This window comes from Callionymus lyra, chromosome 14, assembly GCF_982586985.1.
Source record: "Callionymus lyra chromosome 14, fCalLyr1.hap1.1, whole genome shotgun sequence".
In the NCBI taxonomy this organism is placed as follows: domain Eukaryota; kingdom Metazoa; phylum Chordata; class Actinopteri; order Syngnathiformes; family Callionymidae; genus Callionymus; species Callionymus lyra.
Window position 1 is genome coordinate 12944462 of NC_141831.1, and position 24942 is coordinate 12969403.

General features: G+C 35.6%; 1 protein-coding gene across 1 annotated transcript; it reads left to right on the forward strand.

Annotated features, from left to right (window-relative positions):
• Positions 1-14810: 14810 nt before the first annotated feature.
• On the forward strand, positions 14811-20007 carry LOC148066053 (LIM/homeobox protein Lhx1-like). The gene is made up of 5 exons (XM_087806750.1): positions 14811-15303; positions 15436-15656; positions 16767-17059; positions 17931-18087; positions 19201-20007. Exons 1-5 carry the CDS (start codon positions 15134-15136, stop codon positions 19611-19613), a joined length of 1254 nt encoding a protein of 417 aa, XP_087662876.1. The 5' UTR covers positions 14811-15133; the 3' UTR covers positions 19614-20007.
• The last annotated feature ends 4935 nt before the right edge of the window (positions 20008-24942 follow it).

Sequence of the window (24942 nt, forward strand, 5' to 3'; positions counted from 1 at the left end):
AGATGATTGACCGTTTCATAATTATATCCTTCAAAGTAAAAATGTCAAAATTTGATTTAGCTTTGTATAATTTTAATTTTTGTTTGTTATTTTTTGTTGTCAAGTTCTACTGGGGCCGAAGTGTTGGTTTCTTTGCCTGTATTTAAACACTAGAATCATCAGAGATCACTTTATCATCAAGAACTTTATTCTGTATATACTGAAATCTTCCCACTTGCGGGCCACTTAACATGAGCAGAAAGTCCAGATTTGGCCCCCGGGCCTCAAGTAGGGTCGGGACTAATAGCAGCTTCCCTTCAACAAAATAATGATAATTTGACCGAAGAAGTATTTGAAATAACTGATTCATTTGTATCAGCAACCAAGAAGATAAACTATGTGTATTAATTATGTATAATTGTAGCCTCAGATAACATGGAAGTGAATGACTGATGAATTCAAAATCAACAGTTTCCTCATTTTCAGAGGCCTAAAGATGGCGCCGTCAGCAAACTTCACTTCTTTTTTTTCTTTTTTTTTTTTTAAATCAAGAGCGCCATCTACTGAGCCTTGAAACTTACGGAAATGTTTCTCGAAACCCCATCAAGTCATCAAAATCTTACGAATTACTATGGAAAAAACCCCCGATAATTTTCTTTTTTTTCCTCAACATCGATGTACGTCTGTTTTTCTAAAGTCTAAGTGGAAAGACGCTCGACTGTTTCATCATCGACCTTTCCTTCCATTCTTCTTCGTCTAAATGCGGTAAATCAACATCATTTGGAGAAGTCCACGTCAGGGTGATTACGTGGAAAAAACGATGCTTAATAGTACTCCTTTTTGTACAAAAGAAAGTTAAGTATGAACTGTTTTTGCTCATATAATTGTCTAAAATGTTATGTATTTACAGTCTGTTTGGACTGCAATACACAAGACAACTTATGTGAAAACCTAACTCTCCTGACTCACATGTTTCAAATGTTGAAGTCTTCTTCTCCAAGATGCAGTAAGTCCGTCATCATGACCATGTTTTCAACTTATTACTTTATAAAGTTGGTCTGAAATCAGGGCGAACGAGAGGTTACGAGAGCGGAGTTATGACGTGATAACGGCTTCACTCCTCCTCCAGCCAGCTGTAATCACGCCCCGCTTCGTTTAAACAACGAGTCCCGTGGAGTCGAAGACTTCCGGGATTGACGACACCTTAATGTGCGACCGATCACAACAGAGTTGGTGTAGTAAACAACATTTCAATACCAGAAAAATGAGGCGTTTACAGTGGGCGGGGCTTAAACACATTTTCTAATGTAAATATTTAAATGAAAATAGAGTTTTGTACAAACTGACACATACTGATGAGTACAATAGAGTCCAAGATCCATTTAAGACACTTAAATCAACACATTAGTTGACATTTAAAATGTTACCTGAAAAACTGTCAGCCCATTAACGTCATCTTAAAATACTTATCTTGAAGCTATAATTAGGTAAAATAAACAGAAATGTTCATTTGATGGTATTGGTGAATGATACATGTACATCTCAGGAAAGATTAACTCATTTTAAGACTGTCATAATGCATCGTAAATAATGATACTGTATATTTTCGTTGGCGGATAAAATTACATGTTACAAAAAAACTGTTGTCATGAAACCTCACTAACCCATAACTTCTTCTTAGATGATGGTATCTCAGGCTATAAGTATGCTTCATAAATAAATATCTATTTGGCTTCTTGGTAAATGATACAAATACATCTCATGAAACATCCATAACCAATCACCCATGTTATTACTATATTTTAGGCTATAATTCTGTATAAATAATACAGATGTATTCACTAAAAATACATTTAACAAAGAAGTTTATTGAAAAATCATCCCTAGAAGTTCACTTTAGGTTTCATCATTTGCATTAAAAAACTGCAAATGATTAAAAAACGCAATTAATCCTCATTTAGAAAGTATCTGTTAAATTCCTTATTTTAGCTTAAATAAAGAAAATAAAAAACTCCATGTTCAGTGTACGAAAAGGAGCATCTTTCATCTCATCGTGACAGAAGTTTTCTTCACGCTTTAGACCCGATACCATTTGATGTTTTTTTTTTCCAACCGCCCGCTACAAAAGGTTGTTGTTTCCACGTCGCGCTCCTGATCTCCTCCCTCTGGCCCCGAGTCACCCCTCGGAGACGAGTCACTGTATCAATTCCTCCGCTCGGTATTTGGGTGTAATCAGCCATGTAAGGACACCAGCTTGCCACGAAGCCGGGGCCTTTTATGGGGACCCCCATCTGTTTGTGCATTGAGACGGGGGTCCCCCCTCACCCCCGCCACCCCACACACAAGAGCCACTAGAGAGAGGAGGCCCAGCTGAAGAGCCCCAGCATCAGGACTGGGTCTGTCTGTGGTCTTGCTCTCATTGTGACGTGGACTCCCCTGCCCCTGCATACACCTCGGAGATGAGAGAGTCGACAGATGCAACCGCCGGGGTGTGTGTCACACACACACACACACACACACACACACACCGAGTCCCTGTTAATCTGCTGGGCTAATATTTTCCCATCGACTCTCCCGTGTCCATGTGACGCAGCCTCGGTGACCTCTTAGTGGGAGAGCCTGTGTTTGCGAGAGGATCGATTCATACAGTCGGCTTCTCCCTCTCTCTGGTGCTGAAGAACCGGGGTGTTCTGGTTCCACCGAGTCGCGTCGTGACCGGACGACGGGACGAGCGATTACGCGGAGTCCCGTCGCTCCACGCCGGGACGAATATGACGGCGTGCGGCGCCGGCGAGCACGACGGTAAACGAGCGCCATTAGCCGCACAGCAAACACGAGCCCGACGAGGACAAACACAAGCTGCTAATGGAAGGAGACACGCAAGAAGAAACACTAAAGCACGGCTATAGGGGTTTCGTCCAACTGTTTGGATCCTTTTATAGCTTTAAAAGGTCTTTAGTTTTAGATGATTTTATGAAAATATAGGGTTGGGTGTCAATAAAAACTTAGCAGTACTTCAACCTTCGCTTCGATAGCAGTTCCTGAAAGATCCTTTTTTTAATACTAGTTTTTGACGATAAAATTCTAACAAATGACATTACAAATGGTACAAATCTTGAGTTAAATCTTTCATCTTTGTTGAATTTCCACTCAAAGCCTTTTTTCAGAAAAAAAATAATAATAATTTCCAGTTTATATATAATAAAAATAAAAATAAAAATAAACCAGATTAACCTTATAGTACCAAACATTCAGAAGCATTTCTGTTGATACCATTAAGAAACTGTGGTAGAATTTTTTTTTTTTTTTAATTTTTTGGCTTTGCATTAAGTCAACCTTTGAAGCATCTCATTGCCATCAATTGCAAATACAAAAATATGACATACGCGTGGATCTGAGTAATGTTTCCCTTCGTACGAGTTCAGGATGATGGAAGAAAAGGTGATGATACTCTGAGATATTTGTATCACTACAAACCCTAGATACAGTATAGATGAGAATCTTGACAAGAATCTGACAGACTCTGACGCAGGAATGTCTGACTACGTCTACACAACTTATTTTCTTATATAAATTATGGTTATGGAACAAACACTCAGGACATCAAGTTATTGTTTTTTTCTGTTGGGTTTTCTTTTCTCTCCGTTCTTTTTATTGGTAATGTTATTCATTTTCAAAAAAATAAAGAGCTTCTCGACCACATTTTAAAATGGAATTCATATTAAATCAAGTATTACAAAGACTTTATGGCCAAATGCGTTTAATATACTTAATTTTTAATTTTAAAATATATCAAATTTACCTGTTTTTCAGAAACCTTCAATACAATTTTAATATTATTCATATCAACATTGATTAATTATCAATCAAATTAACAGCAAAGCTTATTTAAGAAGTTTATTTTATTTTCTTGACGGCCCCTTATAACAGTCATAGTATACAGTATAATGTGGCCCTTGAAGAAATGTATTAGCCGAACCCGGAATAAAGACGTTAAAAGCTAAAATGAGAAACAGAGATTATCAATGTCAAAAATCATACAGATTGGTCCAAAAACTTAAAAACTGGCATCAATAGAAAGAACAAACCAGAGTTTAAGATAGATTACGACCCCTGATGTGGAGGACTTTTATATATATATATACACATTTAATAAATACATTTAAAAACTTAAAACAAGTGACGGTATGTTGTGCACTCGTGTCAGAGAATAACTAGAAGGTCAAAATAAAAAATGTAAAGCGTTATGTGCTGTATTATTTTCTTGTCAGCAAACTGATTTTCAAAATAAAAGCACCGGTGAAGCGCTGATAAAATGATGCATCTCTCATTCATCAGAAACTAAATCAATATCACAACAATTGCACATACGATTAAAAATATTCACAGTTTATGAAGAAAACTAAACACTGACTAAAGAAAAACAAAACTTTCTTTTTATTTGTTTTTAAAGGACCAGTAGAATATAAACCTGGCGTCTCTCGCTGCCACCAATTGTTGTAAATTCTCTGTTTCCTCTTTTGCTCATTGTTATTTTCCTTGAAACCTTTTCAAAAGTTATTGTATTTAAATTCATCAAATAAGAAGCATTTTATTTGATTTTAAGATGAAAATCATATTTTTTTAAATCAAAGCAACATCTAAAAATATTAATTAATGTTTAACTGATTATGAACTGAATTTGTGATTCTGCAAATCATTTGAAATATTGAACTTGTCATGACGTTAAAGATGCACCAGTTGAGAAACAACTGCTGCTGCTGCTGCACTTGACCTGTCAGGAGTGACTACAATTACCAGGAATTATCCTTCCTTTAATATGAGGCTTGAGCTTTGAGAATCCTGCTCAAAGCTCAAGCCTGATGTGTTTGGAAACAGCTAAAAGAGCGACTTACCTCTCATTTTTCTTCTGTGGTCTTTATTTCCATCTGGATTCAGGATGGTTTTGCAGGAATCTTCATTCGCTTGTGTGGCTTTTTTACTGCTGATGCTGCTGCTTACAGGAAACTATAAGAAAAAAACAAAACAATTCATAGTACATTCAAAATTACTATTATTAGAAATCAACTTTTATACCAAACCTTGATGACAAATGTTTTCCAGGACTTAATAAATAAATAAATAAATGTTGTAAATGACATTAAAGACTTGGTAACCACTCTGTTGGACTTATTCACTGAAAATTTTGTCTGTTTGTTGTTCTTTTTTCTTCAATTTTTTTGTCATTTTTTTCTTTATAATTTGCATTTTTTTTTAAGTCTTAGGCTATGGATAGGATTTTCTTGTTACAAAATTAGCAAAAATTACAATAAAATGTATTAATTTAAACTGAGACAATGCAATATTTAAGTAAGTAAGTAAGTAAGTAAAGGTTATTTTTGAAGAGCTTTTCTAGACCAGGGTCACAAAGCCCTTAATAATTAAAACAATACACAGTTAAAATATATACTTTAAAATATCAAGACACATAAGACAAACACAGGAGTCCCAGAAAATCAGGGGAAAGCCTACACAATTAAAAAAGGTCTTAAGATGTTTCTTGAACATCAAACTTGGCCCTCCAAGAGGAAGATCGTTCCAAAGCTTAGGAGCAACAGTCTGGAAGGATTTCTCTCCTCTGGTCCTGAACTGTGTTCAGGAACCATCAGTAGATTCTGATCCATAGAACTCAGAGCCCGAGCTGGGGTGTAAGGCTGGATCAGATCATTGATGTAAGGTCTTACCATGAATAGATCTAATTTTAAAATGGATCCTGAATCAAACTGGCAGCCAATGCAGAGTTTTAAGGAATCGGGGGAATGTAAGTTCTTCTACTAGAGCGGCTCAGAATTCTCGCTGCAGAGTTTCGTATTAATTGCAGGCGAAACAGCTCCTTCTTGTCAAGAAAATAAACTTTTACAATAGTCTAAATGAGAAGACATTAAAGTTGCTTTTTTTTTTATCTCTTGATGATATGCCTTGTCTCATAAACAAGCTTCTTGGCAGAGGTCTGCACTCGGAGTACTTTTCTAGATTTTGAATTGTTTAATTTACCTATTAGAAATTGGTAAAAATGATGTCGAAAATAACCTTTGGTTCTTCAAATGTATATATTTTCATCCGTTTGTATTTATTTAACATTTTTAAATAAAAATATCCGGACCATAATGCACCTGCTGGATCACATGGTTGCAGGTGGACACCACAGGGCAGGTGATCTGCTCGTGAGAGACTCGGCATGTGTCGAGGATACAAATCTGTCATTCCCCTTTTTTTCCCCTAAAACACAACCATATGTCCCTTTAAAAAATCCCCCCCGCCCGCCTTCCAGCCAACACCCGAGCACGCTCCTTTCTATCACCAGCTCCCTGAACCCAACCCCCACCCCACCCGCCCGACCCACCCGGGCGCCTCCTCCAGCAAACACTCCTGCTAACTGACAGCAGCTGCATTGATGAACACAATGCGTGCGGCGAGGCTGCTCAGCTGGCTTCGCTCTCCCCACTTGACACCGGCGTGACCTCCAGCGCGCGACTCGTCCACCCCTGCAGGCTGCCGGGTCTCGCCCCGGAGCGCCTCCACCCCGTATCTGGTCCCCACCACACGCTCCGCTCGCAGGCACGTAAGGTGCGGTGTCCTCGGGTCAGGGCGGGTCAATGGAATTCAAATTGAGGATAAATGATTTGTAAATCATGTACATAGAAGATTAGGAGGGAGCGGGACTCGAACCCCGAAACCTTCATCGACATGTCAAAGAAACTGATTTTTCTGTGAACTAAATATTTTACTTTTCAAACTAAAACTGGAATTACAAAAGATTATGTATATTATAATATATAGAGAGGAATGACTTTGATTAAGTTAATTTGAATATATTCCCTTTTGTAAATTTTAACTCAATTTTTCCCATAAAGAAATCGTTTTAAGAAAGATAACAACATAAAAATGCTTTCAATGAGTTGCTCAGTAACATTTTAAAAGGTAAATGCTTACCAAAAAAACTTTAAAAATGTATTCTTTCTCTTGTTTTTCCTTTCGTTTTCTACCCTCGTTCCTCTGAGCAACCACTGGTGCATTAAGAAATAACATTTAGGAAGAAATCTGGGAACGATTTAATTGGAGAAAAGGGGTGAAAAAAGCAATATCTCGAATATTTTAATATTTAAAGTACATAAATAATGTTTATTCTAATAGTTGCTAACATGACGATAACTTTTAATAACTTTGTTTAATAATTGTTATCCTTTTTCCCCACAATTTCTTCCTTTCAGCCATTATTTGTGTGTACACAATATTTTTGACTGACCCTAAACATTTATTTGGAATATAATGGAAAATCTACACATCTTACACAATAAAATGTGATATTTAATTGGAAAATTAAATAATAATGTGCTTAATATTTAGCGTCACTGCTGATATATGTACAATAATATTTGCGAAAATGTGACAATTTTAACTGTTCATGCTAAAAAATGGTTGTTTTTATTTTTTGTTACCAATTATTTTAAACAAATGACCGGGAAAAAAAAGGTTGAATAATATAGAAAAAATGGAATAAACCACAGACAGAAAGATAAATAGAAAAAAGAAAGCGAGATATCAAAGAATTACCAAATAAAAATGTGCTGCATGTTAAGTGCTGTTGCTGGAAAAGGGATTAATAAGTAAATTACTAAATAATAATTAGTTTAATGTTTAGTGTCACTGCTGACATATGTACAACAATTATATTGTGAAAGAAAAACGCGACAATACATGGAAAACATGTCACTTAAACCATTTAACCAAAAAATGTTCTCGTTTTCATACCGTATTATCCCTTCATTTCTTTAAGCACGTTTTTATACATTTGGAATATTTAAGACCAACATTGAAAAATACTAAAAGCAAATTATTATTCAATAATTGTTTTTAATCTATGTTTAGTGTCGTTGCTAACATGACATGAACGACCATCACTGAGCGACGACACACAGTGTGTCGTTTGCTTGATGAAAATAAAAGATGCTGAGCCGTCTTCTCTGGAGTGACAGTTCCTCCTCGGGTCGCTCCGGCTCCTCTCCTCCCTCTGGGACTCTGACACCGAGGCAACTAAACAGAGGCTGACGCCGGAGCAGAGGGGCGTGAGGTGAGGAGGAGGCGTCGAGGAGGAGGTGGAGGAGGAGGGGAGCCGTTCTGCTCCTTTACAACTTTTACAAAATGGCCTTTTAATTTTCTGCAACGTCTGGTGTGTCTGAATCGTGGCTGCATCAATCACCATCATCGGTGTGGCTGTGGGCAGGACGTCCCCGGGGCCCCCTCGCTGAACTGCCCCTCAGGCAGATCACTCACTCTCGCCTGTTTCCTCGACAGCTCTCCCTCCTCCTTCTTCTTCCTCATCCTTCGCTCTAATGTTCCTCTGAACCTGGAGCCACTCGTGCAGACCAGGTGACAAACTTCACCTCTTTCTTCAGTTTGTTTGTTCACGTCTTGGATTAAGAGTTTAAGAATAAAAAAGTAACTCGTATATACAGTATTTTTATAATAACCATCGTCATCATATCAAATGTGCGACTACAGAGCTTCTCCCACCTGTCGGGGCTGCATGACCAGCCTCATGAAAAACCTCCTGAACTTCACCAAACCTCGACACCTGAGCTAAAGTATTGTGTGCAAGAAATATCCTTGAGAACTGAACAAGCAACAAAAAAATCGATGCATGTGTTGCAATATCAATGTAACTCAAGGTAATGTTAATTAGTCAGCGAGGCGCCTCACTGAGTAATACTACAGCATGTTGCGGAGTAATACTAGGGCCCTCCTTGAAATAATACTACGGTGTCTCACTGAGTAGTTCGAGGGCGCCTCTTGGAGTAATACTACAGCATGTTGCGGAGTAATACTAGGGCCCTCCTTGAAATAATACTACGGTGTCTCACTGAGTAGTTCGAGGGCGCCTCTTGGAGTAATACTACAGCGCATCATAGAGTAATACTACGGCACGTCATGAAGTAATTCTATGGCGCTTCTTGAAATAATAGTACGGTGCTTTTTGTAATAATACTACGGTGTCTCACTGAGTAGTTCGAGAGCGCCTCTTGGAGTAATACTACAGCGCATCATAGAGTAATACTACGACACGTCATGAAGTAATTCTATGGCACTTCTTGAAATAATAGTACGGTGCTTTTTGTAATAATACTACGGTGCATCACTGAGTATTTATAGGGTGCCTCTTGGTGTAATACTACAGCATATCTAGGATAAATACTAGGGCGCCCTTTGTAGTAATACTACTGTGCGTCATGGAGTAATAGTACGGCGCATCATAGAGTAATACTACGACACGTCATGAAGTAATACTATGGCGCATCTTCTAGTAATAGTACAGTGCTTCTTGTAATAATACTACGGTGCCTCACTGAGTAGTTCCCGGTAGCCTCTTGGAGTAATACTACAGCGCATCATAGAGTAATACTACGGCACGTCATGAAGTAATACTATGGCGCTTCTTGAAATAATAGTACGGTGCTTTTTGCAATAATACTACGGTGCATCACTGAGTAGTTCCCGGTAGCCTCTGGGAGTAATACTACAGTGCATCTTGGAGCAATACTAAGGCTCCCCTTGGAGTAATACTACCATGTGTCAGGGAGTAATACTACTGCACATCGTAGAGAAAACCTACGGCACGTCATGGAGTAATACTTTGGCGCATTTTCTAGTTATAGTACAGTGCTTCTTGTAATAATACTACGGTGCCTCACTGAGTAGTTCTAGGGTGCCTCTTGGTGTAATACTACAGCATATCTAGGAGAAATACTAGGGCGCCCTTTGTAGTAATACTACTGTGCGTCATGGAGTAATAGTACGGCGCATCATAGAGTAATACCACGACACGTCATGAAGTAATACTATGGTGCTTCTTGGAGTAATAGTACGTTGCTTCACGGTATAATACAACGGCGCTTCTAGAAGTAAAACTACGCAATTCTTGGACTAATACGTTGCCGCCTCTTGGAGTAAAACTATGCGTATCTGGGAGCAATACTAAGGGGCCTTTTGCGGTAATACCACTGTGCGTCATGAAGTAATACTATGGCGCATCATTGAGTAATACTAAGACATGTCATGAAGTAATACAACGGTGCTTCTTGGGGTTATACTACAGTGCTTCTTGGAGTAATACTACGGCGCCTTGCTGAGGAATACTACGGCATGTCACAAAGTAATACTAGCGTCCTGCAGTGCGACACTACAGCGTGCCACGATGCATTAGTAAGGCACAGCAAGGATAAGGTTACCAAGGTCATACTTAAACATTTTTGACAGAGCACAATGTAATAAAAACATGACATAAAATTGGTACGAAGTCAGTAAGTCCAACCAGAACTAATACATAAAGCCACCAGATTATAAGGTACATTGTCAATTTTGGAGAATAATTTTAAGTGCAGCCTATATTCTGTAAAATACAGCAGCTAAAAATAACTACTTATGCAAGAAAAAATTTCAGTCAAGGTCACAGGCTGAATGAAACATTACCGAGCAATCTCGGGTGATCTCGTCCAAATCTAAATGCTCTCCAAACCTTCCAATCACATTTCTTTCCCTTGAACATCAGCCGTTCTCTTAATAGACTATTTACGTTTCTCCTCTTATCTCTCGAGTTTGACACATGTGCTTGTTTAGAGCAATAAGTGATGGCGTCTCTTCACATCTCCGGGTCACTGTCATGCTAATGGGCTCCAGCTGAAGCTCCACAAAGACAACAGACGTGAGGGATGCAAATGTCACGACAAGCTGCCCACTTCTCAGCGGAGGGGAGTCGAGCAGGTTTGCTGGTCCATCAATTTGAAACAAAACCACGATTATTATGCAACACCATCCTGGAATCTTTGAAATATTTCATCTTCTTCTCTGATAAAAAAGACTTTAGGGAGACGTTTTGTTTCCACTTGAAATGGCTTATTCGTAGTGATGGGCTGATGAAGCTTCACGAAACAATATCAGAGTGTTGACAGTTCAGTAGGGGGCGCTCTTAGTTTAAAAGTAATGGGAGGTTTTATACAATATATATAGATATACTGTAGTTATACAATACCGGTTAAATTATTATAGAGCATAAATCGTTTAAAAAAAACAGGACGATGCTTCACGAAGCTTCATCAGAATACTATCGGCGAGTAGACGCATCATTTGAACTCTAGGAACTAAAGATAGTTGTTTAAAAATATATTTAAAAAATATTATAATGACAGTGATTACCTGTCTGGGCAGTGGTCAGTGCTGCAGCCTCACAGAGAGAAGGGTTGGAGGTTTGAATCCAGAACTTCAACTCAACTGGACTGGTCCTCTTGTTTCCTCCCACGATCTAAAAAACACACATTAAGTAAATGGATTATTCTTAATAGCCACTAAACTGTTTAGGAGTTATTAAGCGACAGAAAATGTAATGAAAGGTCTTCAAATGGGATTATACTCAACCTTTTGCAACACGTCGCTTTAAGTACTTAAGCCTGGAATGTATTTATACCTAAGATTTAACATCGTATAATTTATCGTTTTTCATTTTCTCTGATGAAATAGTCACATTTTTTATCTAACTTTGTTTATTTATTTATTTTAGATTACAGTTTCGATGAATGCACTGGGTCAGTATGACCCATCTTTAAGACCATCATACAAAATGTTACATGTTGAATTGAAAATAATGAATTTGTTGTTGCCATTTTTGGTAAATTATAGCAGTTTATATTTATTATCCGTTTTCCCTGTTTGCACTGGAGAAAATACTCTGGCATAATCATTTATATCAGTGGCCCCTAACCTGGTATTGGATGGTTAAATAATTTGTTACCAGGCCACACAGAAAGAAAAAAAAAAATGTTATATTTCTTATTATCTCATATCTAAAGGCTTCTCATTTAGAAAACAAATTATCTCTGAAATAACCTAAACGTGTGACTCTTGACTAGTAAAAATGAGTAAAACACAAACTAAAAAACCAAACTTTTGTTTCATAGTCATCAATCCATATAAATAATACTTAAACACAAACTCACACATCATCACAAAGTGACTAAAAGCGAGGAGACACACAAATTCATCAGGCCATCGTCGGCATACAATCAAACGTACATAGATGCAAATACACAAACATCTTGCGGTAACCAGTTCTTAGATCTAGTTGATACAGCGTTGGGGTGAAATGTTTATTTTCATGTACTAATTAAAGTATTTTTGCATGTCAAGGTATTGTATTTATACATTTTTCTTTCTAAACGTCAGTCTGTGGATAATAAGAAATCCATCAAAGTGTGTGAAAATCAGGTCAGGGTTAGGGTGTTAGGGGGTTAGGGGATAAGGGTTTGGCCGGGCTGGGGAACCAGGGGGCCGAGTACGGTGCTCAGGGATGCCGGGGGGGGGCAGTTTCACACGTCTGATTTCTTTTATTATTATCCACAGACCGACATCCAACTGGTCCATGGTACACAAAAGGAAAGGGACCCTTGATTTATATTATTTCTGTTCTATTGATAATTGCTGTTGAAAAGGTGTTTTATTTTGAAAAAAAAACATGTTTTTTTTCTCATTAGCTTGTGACTCGTGACACGTCAAGATGCTCATATCGGTCAAGTTTCATCAACACATAAACCCTATAAACTATGGTAAATGAGTGACACACAAACTCCATATAATGCACTTTTTGTAGAACATACTTCATTCATTAATTTGTATTTTACTTTTATTATTAAAAACATACGACATCAATTCTTTCCCCATTTGCTCTGCAGGTAACTCACTCAGATGTCGAGCTAAAGTTTATTATGTATTAATAACACAAAGATATTTAGGTAAATGCGATATAAGGTTTGGAGAATAAACAACCTATTTTTACGAACCTAAGGAGCAAAGACCTTGTTGAGATATCGAATAAAAGTCAAAATATTGGAATAGTTTGAGAAGAAGACCTTTATTCTGGAGATGAAATCTTGTTGACCATAACCACGCCCACTCTACTGTGATTGCACAAGCATGGAGGGTTGTCACCAAGTGTCATCAATCCCAGAAATCTCCACCTCCAAGGGGCTTGTTGTGTAAACAAAGCTGGAGGAGGAGTGAAGTCTATTATTACGTCATAATGGACTCTTATAATCTATTTGTTTTCTCATTACATTTTTCCCAAACAAACAAAACTTCAGTTGCATTAAAATCCACAAGGAATCAAATTTAAAAAATGCTTCCCTCATCATTTCCAAGAGGTTGTGGAGTCGTCTCCATTCCTTCACTTCCTCGTCATCCCCGCCTTAATTGGAATCAAGTAATTAATTTTGTTTTGGACAAATTATTTGTATGAACGCTCCCAGTGGGTGGGATGTTCATCAGGATATAGACAATTAGCAGCAATTAACAAACAATGATGACAAGCTTCCTTCTTCATCCGGCGCCAAAACAAACAGCCAGGAACGTGCCAAGCTGGAGCGCTGGAGGAGGAAGAGAAGGAGGAGGAAGTCGGTGAGAAAAAAAAAAAAGAAGGAGGAGGAAGTAGGAGGAGGAGGAGGAGGAGGAGGGGAAAGGCTGGAGCTTCTAATCAACACCTCTGATGGAGAGACACAGTCTCAGGAGGAGACACTTATGGTCCACGAGACTTAAGACTCGGGGAACAGGACAGAGATGATTCGTCTCCTCGCAGGTTTGTTCGTGGTCGCCCACTGTGACCAGGAAAACACCCCAGATCTGAGGAGGGTCTGTCTTCGGGAGTGACGACTGGAGTCGTGTTGTTGTGCTTCTTTTTTAATGAAGATCTGTTTAAAACGGGGACACTTGTGGCAAATATACCTGAAATATATATATATTTTTTTAAATAGAAGAATTAAGATTGTCTCTGGAAATCTGGGGTCACTTTGAACAAGTTTTAAACCCAGGATGTAAATAAAAAAAATGTAAAAAAAAAAACACTGGCGATGATGAAGCATAATTATAAATGCTCTGATAATAAAGTTTATCATAATAAAAACATAGATTGGAGTGATAGATAGATTTTTCTTTTTGAATCAACAGTTGAAATTGATTAAAAACAATATTTTTCAGAGTAATTTGGAATTATATTAATTATATTCGTTATCAATTCATTATATTTTGTATATTTTATTTGAAAATGTCACTCAAACCTAGATTTAAGTAGAAATAAAACAACCAAACATTTTTTTTATATTATTAAAAAAAGGAAAATAAGATGGGGGAGGATATAACGGATGCTTTAATCCTGATTCTTGTCATTTAAATGATTTAATTGACACATCAAATCTTGAATAATATAAGAGCTTTCAAGTTCATATAATCTGGGTAAAGTAAAATAAATATTGATGATCCTTTCGGTCCATTTTTTAATATACATTTACATTCCCTAAATAAATAGAAGTATTTATTGCATTTAAATTAATCTATCAGTTAGAAAACTGCAAAAATGTTTCTTCTTGGGTGCAATTTAATTAAATATATATATATATATATATATATATATATATATATATATATATATATATATATATATATATATATGTGTGTGTCCTTATTGTTTTATTTATTTGTAGTAGTTATTTCATATCATTGTATTCCCTTCTTCACGTCAGATCGACCTAATAATCCCGAGATAAAAGAGTCAACATTTGATTCTTCTGTCACCATTAAAAAACAGTTTGTTTATATATCATTCGTTTTGTTTACACACCACGTCGCTCTGGCAAAACAAAAAAAAAAAAAAAATCTAACGACGTCGCCGGTTGGCCGACGTCCACGTGACGTCATCGCTCGTTTACGAGACCCGAGTGAGAAAAACGGCTCGCGAGTGACAGTCGAGCTTTCTTCACTCAAGGATACCGTCCCTAAAAAAAAAACATCACCAACACGTGGACTTGGTGGATTTTTTATTTATTTTTTACAAATCCATCTTTTCATCTGCGATTATGACCAGAATGTGAAGGATTTTTTTTTATTTTATTTTTTATTTGTTTAGGATCTATATGACAGCGGATGCTCGGAGCTTCTGCCCATATTTGGATTCTTGACGCAACAGTGGATAGAATTCGTTGAAGAATTCCAAGAAGGATTTTTTTTTTGATTCCTCCCAAAAACATTCTGTTCCTGTGAAGATCTCACACACGCGCGCGCGGGTATCCCTCCGTGGATCATGCTCCAGTGTGCCAACTGCGACAAGCCGATCCTGGACCGGTTCCTGCTCAAGGTTCTGGACCGACCCTGGCACGTGCACTGCGTCCAGTGTTCCGAGTGTAAATGTACTTTGACTGACAAGTGTTTTTCTCGAGACGGGAGGTTGTACTGTAAGGAGGACTTCTTCAGGTGAGGGGCCACCACTAGAAAGACCATTTATTTTTATTTTATTTATTTAAATTAAAAATAATAATAATAATAATAATAATAATATGAGTTATTATTGTCTTTATTCTATTAAATGTGACTCATCTCGAACAGGAGTTTCGGGACCAAGTGCGGGGGCTGCTCTGAGGGGATCCTGCCCAGCGACCTTGTCCGCAGGGCCAAGGGCAAAGTGTTCCACCTGAAGTGTTTCACCTGCGTGATGTGTCACAAGCAGCTCTCCACGGGAGAGGAGCTCTACATCCTGGACGAGTTCAAGTTCGTGTGCAAGGAGGACTACCAGAACCAGAACGGGAAAGACACCGTCAGCCTCACAGGTGATTTTATTTTTTTTTATTTCAAAATAAAATCTAAAATTGATCGAATATCATCGGGGAAAAACATGTTTGGTAAATGTTTCGATAAAGAAAATAATCGAGACAATGTAAAAATATTACTTAAACGGGAAAAATCGCATTATATTCATGGGCAGCTTAATGCTTAAAGTTTTTGTGTCAAATGTCTTGTTAAATATATATTTTTAAATATAACTTGAGTTTTATTACATTGCATTTTTGTTGTACTTTATACATTTTAATTATTTTAGTTCCAGTTTATACTAGTAAGCTTTTTGTTTTACATGACATGTATTTGTGTTTAATTGTCAACACGGAGTAAAGATAAAGGGAAAATGTAAATGATAAATTAAATTAAAATGATGTATTGTCGAGATGATTATATTTATTATTGCAATAGATATTTCTGGTATAGTTGTTCTAAACCTATAGGCCCTTTTTTTGCCAAAGCCTAAAGCCATCTTGCGCAATATAACATTAATTCAAATGTTTATTTTAATGGTAATAAATCTATGATCCAGGAGGTGAAATCTAGTTGAAAAATATATATATATGTATGACACCGACAAGTTGAGAATAAGGGTCCTGGTTTTATGCCATTTTTTATTTTTTACTTCGTTGTTTACTTTTTCAGTTTTAAATAAAGATAGGCTGTTAATAACCGTTATTTTTAACATGAACGATCTTAACATCAGTGTGATGTGTTTTCTGTTATTAATAATAGAGAATAAAAATGACAATAGAAAACAGTTTATTTTTCGGGAAGGGAATCGAATTCCCTTCCGTAATATTATTCATCCATCTTAATTTTAACGAGGTTTTGGTGGGTTCAAAATAATAAATCTATAATAATAATATTAAAATATATATATATATGATTTTGTGTATTTTCCCGGGTTTAATGTTGCGTTTACGAAACCTCGTAATTTATTTACGACAAATATAAACTCAAGGCTAAAGCGCAATAAATAAAAAAAATGTCGTTTAAAATTGAACCAAATCAATTATTTTACAAACTAACTAACTAGTCTCACATTTTCACCCTTGAACTTTTAAATTAAAATCTCATACCTGTTTGTTTGTTTTTTGCAGCGACGCCGTGCAGCGACCCCAGTCTGTCGCCGGACCCCCAGGACACGCCGGACCCCCAGGACCCCCAGGACGACGGCAAGGACTCGGAAAACGGACACCTGTCCGACAAGGAGGTCGGCAGCAACGAGGCCGACGAGCAGGGGGCGGTGGGCAAGCGGCGAGGACCCCGGACCACCATCAAAGCCAAACAGCTGGAGACCCTGAAGGCGGCGTTCGCGGCGACGCCGAAACCTACGAGACACATCCGGGAGCAGCTGTCACGTGAGACGGGCCTGAACATGAGGGTCATCCAGGTATGAAGGTTCACTTAAAATATATATTTTATTTTTTTTAGCGTCTACTAATATGTTAAATGTGAACGAATATAAGAACAGGACTCTTTGAATCGAAATTAAATATGTTTAAAAAAAATCGTTTTAACGGAAGTGGCTTTATTTTATTTATTTTATTATTATGTTATTAATTTAAGTTTTTGGTTCAATTAATCTGTTGGTGTTGTTTGTCATTGAGTTTTTAGTTATTAGTATTGTTTTTCAAGTAAATATTGAAATTATACTGCGCAAATATTTATTTTTTTATCATCGATTCTCAACACGTTGTATCGATTAGTAATGTCTTGAGAATGTGCCATATAATAATAATAATAATAATTTATTTTATATAACCGACAGTAGACCTAGAAAAATAAGCAGAAAGAAACAGAGAAAACGTTCCAAAAAACAAAACATATTTATGTTGATTATATTGTTTTTGGGGTTCATGGCTTTTAACCTTTAACAATAATAATAATAATAATAATAATAAGCAAACATTTCAGAGATCAGTGTCATAATGTGCTACAAATTATATAAATCGAGTGAAAATGGCCCGGTAAAGCACAAAAATAACACTATTATGATACAAGATAAGAACAAATCTGGTTAATAAAATTACAAATAAGAATAAAATGCACTAAAATGATTAAAATAAAGTATAACTCGTTGATGAATCCAGTTAATAGTTAAAGTGTGACACTTAAAAGTCTATAAAACTGTGTTTTTAATGTAAAGCATCTTGTGATACTGAATGTCTTAACTTCTTATTTATCTTTAAATATAACAGAAATGTTCATGGTGTTTTGTTGATTTTAACAATCCTATAATTGTCACCCCAAAAAAAAATAAGGTTTGGTTCCAAAACCGAAGGTCCAAAGAGAGAAGAATGAAGCAGCTGAGTGCTCTGGGTTCAAGGAGACACATGTTTTTTCGGGGCCCCAGGAGGATGAGGGGCCTGGGGGAGAGGATGGAGACCCCAGAGATGGCCCACTTCTCTTACTATGGAGGTGAGACGCTCAGTGATGCGCGACTCAATGATTCGATGCTTCAGCCAGGTCATGTCATAGTAATGGTGTGTCATATAAAAACAATAAGAGATGAATTTATGTGGAGAAAATACACAAAAAAGTGGCATAAAAACAACAAAGCAATGAATTATTTAATAATAATAATAATAATAATCTCTATTTATATAGCGCCTTTCTAGACCAGGGTCACAAAGCGCTTTGACAGCCATTCACACATACTGATGGGAGTAGATAAATAAAACATGATAAAGCCTTAAATAGGTTTTTATTTAGATGAAAATAGACGAAAATAAACTATCTCTACTCATATTATTATTAAAAACAATTAAGGTCACTCTTGGTTTCTTCAAACAATGCTTTTAAATCAATAAGTAATTAACTTGTTTACATGATGTAACTGAGAAAAGAACAATGATCTAAATGTCTAAAGGTTTTTGTCAGTATAATGTCGTCGCTAGTGAAGTAAAAGTGGTTATTACCAAGAAAACGGCGAAACATTTAGAGATATCAGTGATTCTATTTAAGTCTTGTGAGCTTTTTATTGTTATATTTTCCCAGATAAATGTACGTTTTATTTGTAAAAAATCAAGAAATTGATGAAAATATTCTTTTAGACTTTGAATATGAACTGATTTTCTTCAGCATCAACAACACATTTTGAATTATTATTAATTAACATTGAATTATTTTACGCTGAATTGTTTTTGTTTTTTTACATTGAATAATATTACAGATTGAAATTACTTCTACATTAAAAATGTCAAAGAAAATTAAAAAATTTAATGGAATTTGAAATTCAAAAGTCTTATATTGACGCTGACAATTCAAATTTTTAGAAATTGCCTCTTTTATTAAAGTCTTCTTATCGTTACATTTGACCAAACAAATGTAGCTTTAGTTGTTAAAATGGAAAATAATTGAAAGAAAACAAGGTGTTGGAATCATTTTTTACATGTGTGGTCAAGTTAATCATGTCATAAAGCGTAAAAAAAATGGTTTTATAAAAAAAAAAGTGTTATTTAATCAACTTTAAAGTCATCTGGGTCAAGCTAAAGCTATATTAAAACCATGTTCTCTTTTCTTCCGACACAGACTATTCCGGGGAATACTACGGCTCCAACGGGAATTACGAATACTACCAAGGCCCGCCGCCCTCCCAGGCTCAGACCCCGGCGGACCTGGGCTTCGTCCCCTCCTCCGTCCCGGCCGGAACCCCTCTGGGAGCCCTGGACCACCACCACCACCAGCAGCAGCAGCAGCAGCATCAGCACCACCAGCACCAAGGACAGCAGCACTTGCCGGGCGAGATGCAGTGTTTCTCCGACACCGTTTCCCATCACCCCTCGGAGTCGCCCAGCCCCGAGCCCAACGGTCCGGGCTCCATGCACAGCATCAGCAGCGAGATGTGCGGCCCCGGGACCCCCTACACCTCCCTGGGCGACAACGGCTACACCAACGTGCTGTCACAGGCGTCCTCGGAGTTGAGCGAAGGCACCGTGTGGTGACCCCGACCAGAACTATTTATTTATTTATTTATTTATCTATATGTTGCTTCATTTTTATTTTATTATATTTATTTATTTATTTGTCGATAAGCTCATTCTATTATGATTTATTATATAAATTTATATATTTATATTTGTATTTGTGTGTGTGTGGGAGACAATGCCGGAGCTTTTTTGGATCGAGCAATAAACATGGAAAATGAGCTGCAGGAAAAAAAACACTTTTTTTTCATTTGTTCGTCCACAATTCATACAGTATTTATGGCCCCGATGATGATGATGATGATGATGATGATGATTGACCAAAAACCTCTCAGGACTGACAGTGCCACCACCCACCCCCCTAACTCCCGCCCACCCTCGCACAGAAATGTAGCAGTCAACTGTTTACCTTAAAAACTTCAGTGTTTACTTTGAAAGTCATTGCAAGTAAAGAAAAAACTTTTATTTTGTTCCTCACGTCGGCTCACTTTTGCTCGTTTGTGTCCTTGTTGAGATGCCAAATGAATAAACCTTTTTTTGTGTGTGTTTTCACAACATTGCAGTGGTTTTCGTGCGTTTTTTGCTGTACAATAAAACTTTATTTATCAAGGTAGGATCACAACAAGTTTTGCACATTTATTAAAGACAATATTTGAGGTTTTTTAAAACAGTACCCTGAGAAAAATGGGTTTTCGGGAATAAATATAACCGAAAATTATGTTATTACATTTTCTAAGGGGTCAAAATATAACCTGGGACAATTCTGAGGACCTTTTGAGCTAAAATAACAAACTGATAAAGAATAAAAACCTAATTTAAATAATAATAATAAAAAAGATGTCCAAAAATGCTAAGCTCGTTGCTAGGTTTTTTTTTTTTATCTTATTTTATTCGATTTATTATTGATATATACATATATTTATTTTATTTTTCTAAAATAAAATCTAATGAAATGAAAACCAAAAAGTAAACAAAAATTAACGATGACAATATGATATAACACCCACTTCTATTATATATATAATTTTTGATATAAAAAGTAGGAAAAAAAGAGGAAAACCCCATGAAAGAAAACACTTTAACACATTTCATTTAAAGTTTAATTAGTAATAAAAAGTTACAAGTTTGAATAAAATTGTTTGCTAGCTACCAGAAAATACATAACCGAGATCACAAGTTGAAATTCTGATCACATTAATAACTCATTTAGAGCCTCAGACAGTAATATTTTGAGATTAATAAAAGGATAAATTAACCTGTGACAAATTAAATAAAGTTTGGAGAGATTTAGACTAAGTTGCTAGGTTTAAAATTAAGCTAACTCGACTGCAACATAACTTATTTTAGCCAAATAATTCAAAGGCAAAATAATATTTAAGCTCAGAAGGACAGAAGTCTGATACTCCTGCCTCTGTACTTCCTGTTGTCAGTGCTACTCCACACCAACAGGGGGCAGTATTGAGTGGAAAGCAAAGTAAAAACCTAACAGCCAATTATTGTGGATTACAATCACATTTTCTGTTTTCAAAGTAAAATTTTGCAACATATTTTATAGGTTTAAGGAGGTAAAATTTATGTAAGAGAATGGTCGGCGCTAGCATTAGCTAGTTTGCTAACTAGCACGGAGCTAATGCTGCTCTGGATGAAGCCTATCTTTTGATATCTATTCTTAGTTGGTTTAATTAGACGGTTTAATATACAGTATTAACTATTTAAAATCTTGTCAAAACAATTTAAAAATCATACTTTTGAGTCAATTCATTAATTCCGTTGTTTAATTGAGATAATGTTATTGTTAATAAGGAACATAAACCACACATTTAATGAAACCAGTGACAAAAAAAAAAGTAAACATTTACAAGTCGTGCCAAAAAAAACGGCACAAAGCGATGCAACGCCGCCGCCAAATTACCTCGAATAAATCACGGTCTGGACGCAAATGAGCGAAAGCAAAATCCCTCCTCGTCGTCTCACAATAGTAAAGCTCATTAATATTAGAGCCGCATATAAATGAGAATTTAATGAACAATTAGTTCATTATGCGCCGGTGCCGCCGTAGTATTTGTGGCTCTGACAATGTGTTATTTAATGAGGTGAAATGTTCAAAATACAAAATTTGATATTTAGTTTTTAAAGCGCCACAGTAGATTTCTTTATTGTTATTGTGTTTTGTATGGTTTCATATGCTGTTATTTGGTTGTCTTTATTGTGCCTGAGTAAAATAAAATTGCATAATTCCGAATAAATATAGATTAAATACTCGGTTTCTTCAGTACTACTTTTTCATGCTACTCAACAAATCTGTTTGTTACCACTGAAAAAACACACAAGTTGAGTTAGCATTAGCATGGCTAACATCTTTCGAATTAATAAATAGCAAATGCTGTAATTACTTTGTAATTTGAGTTGAATAGTACATGAAATCTCTTATTTTTCTTAGACGAAAATGTATAGATTGATTTATTTACCGACATTAAAGTCGTTTAATTGTGTCTGTGACCAGGAGAGAGTTGATATTCAGGCAGTTAACCCAATATTTTCCTAAACTTTCTGGTTACTGGACCGGCAGAGTTGGAGTGAAAAATAATGCAGCATTGTTAGGGATGTGTAGCAAAACATTTTGGAGCTGTATTTCAATTTTGGCGTAATTTTCTCCCATTATTATTCTTTATATAATGCAAAAATTCAACATTAATTTAGAAATATAGTCTCTGATTCGCATTAGAATTATGAATTTATCAAATTTTACAAAATTAAGCTTGAAAATTTAAAAAAAAATCAGTAAAGAAAATAACCTAGATAAAGTATCTTTAGTATTACTAGTAAAGTAAATTTATTATTAGTAACTTTTTTGAATTAAAATTATTTTATAGTCTGTATGTTCTCCTCATGTTTGCATGGGTTGACTAGGGTTTCCTCCCAAAGTAAAATAAATAAATAAAACAACCTGTTTAGGGTGTCCCCTGCCTCTGACCCAAACTAGCTGGGATAGACTCACAAAATGAGCAAAAGAAAATTGTTGATTCTTTTTTTTTTTTCACATTCTGGGTTTATTCTTAAAGCACCATTTAATACTGTGTTTTTCGGAAAGTGTGTTTAAATTAAAGTTCTTAACTTGTTCATTTGGATGATACATGTATTAACCCTCGCGTTATCTCAGGGTCAAGGTGACCCGAAGGCCTGTAAAAACAAATGTGTTTGTGGTATCCCTTGTGTTGTCACTGGCTTCCACAAATATACATTCAGTGGTGGAGGTCGTTCACCTTCACCCAAAGACAACACAAGGGATATCACAAACACATTTGTTTTTTCCCGGCCTTCGGGTCATCTTGACCCCGAGATAACACAAGGGTTAATATTTCACTTTGGATCCAACATCATTTAAATCAACCCCAATAATTCACAGGCAGATTTTCAATGCAGTCACAATCCCAACATTTTAAAAACCAGAGAATATATATATTTGCGTTAAATAATCCATGAGAAATAATCCTGGGAAAAAATCCGCTCCCATTCTCCGCCGGGCGATAATGTGAAGCCGCTATCAAGCTAATCCCTGTTTATCTCCGTTAAACGCTCCGATTAGGAAACAGATTTGCAAGTCAAACATGAGAACAGCAAATCAATTCTAATCTCGTTGAGAGCGATTACGGCGCGATCAACTGCAGGCTGATTATTTCTGCAGTCAAAGGTTGTTTCGTGAGACGTTGATGCAACTTTTTCAGGACTAAGCGTTGTTTTTATTTAATGTTCTGTACTTGTAGAGTCAGGAAATTGAATTTAACTTATTGTACTTGGTTGTGTGAGTCGCCATCAAGCCGAGAGAAAGAGTTGACAAAAGAAGAGCTTGAATATAATTGGAAATTATGCCATGACATTATACAAATAAAAGATATTTATAAAAATATTTAAATAAAATTGACGTGAAAAGATGATATCAAAGAACCTTTTTTCAAATTTAGTTTGTTTTTTTTTCAATTATTTTTTATTTTGTGCTACACAAAGATGAGTCTCTAGACAAAAAAATGAAATAAAAAAAGTCACTTAGTTATGTTTGAACAGAGCAGCAGAGTATAGTATAAAACATATACTATATATACTATACTATATATATAGTATATAGTATATTAAAGAGAATAATAGGGGAAACTGTTGTTAGGGACTGTCAATCAATAAGGAAAGACTTAAGAAAGAAACTTAAAATGATGTAAAAAAGGTAGAATTTGTTTTGCAGACATGACGAGAATTGCCTTTCATAATATCACCTTTATTTAAAAAATAAATATATTTGTATTTTATTTAAAAAATAAACATATTTTTATTTTATTTAAAAAATAAACATATTTGTATTTTATTTAAAAACAATTTTTTTTAAGGGATTCACAAAATGATTAAAAAAAGAAAAACTGAAAAAAGGTTGAAAAAACAGTACCTAGTTCTATTCCTACAGCAATTAAACTGCTTTTTTTATTATAAAAGTGGGGAAATTATTTTTCTGTGGGGCCTGATTCTACACTATGACTGTAACAAGGGGCCGTCAAGCAATGCAAAAGAAAGTTGAAGAAAAAGAGCCCTAATATGATGGAATAAAAATAGAAATATAAATTGGCACTAAGGATAAAATAAATGTTGTTTTCTTTTAAACACGTGAGAATTTAGAAATTGTAATTTTGTTTTTGAGTTGAGAACAAAAGAAACATGCAACTGAAAATGAAACGACAACACAAAAGTGTTATGATAGTCAAAGAAAAAAAGAGCCTTAATGATTGAAAAAAGGAAATAAGAAAATAAGATAAAACCAAAAAAATAATGACTAAGTAGTATAAAATTGTATTAAAAGTTAAAGAAAGAGAAGAGATTTTATACTGTGAATATATTGAGGGGCCGTCAAGGCACAAGAAAGAAATAACAAAGAAAAAAAGAAGGTTAAAATATTTTTTTAAGGTAAATTCCTTAAATAAAGAATGGATTTTACAACTTTTTTTTTTAGTTATGCCATGACATTGGTTTGTTGAACATGTATCACATTATTTATTTTTAATATTTTTGTTTAATTGTAATGGAATCACAAAAATGGTAAGAAAAAAAGAAAAGAAAGGGAAAAAAAACAGTATCTAGTTCAAAAACCACTTCAAAAATAAATACATTAAAAAAAAGTGGCCCTAATATTTCATGACTTAAAAAATATATATATTAAATATTTATTTTCTTATCATGTAAATATAATATAAAAACTTGATTCTTTCCCAATTTTTTTTAAGTCCATTCAGAGTGAAAATAATACCCACAAAAATTTAAAAAATAAAATTTAGAGCTGAACGTGTCATGAATTACTTTATTAAATGCA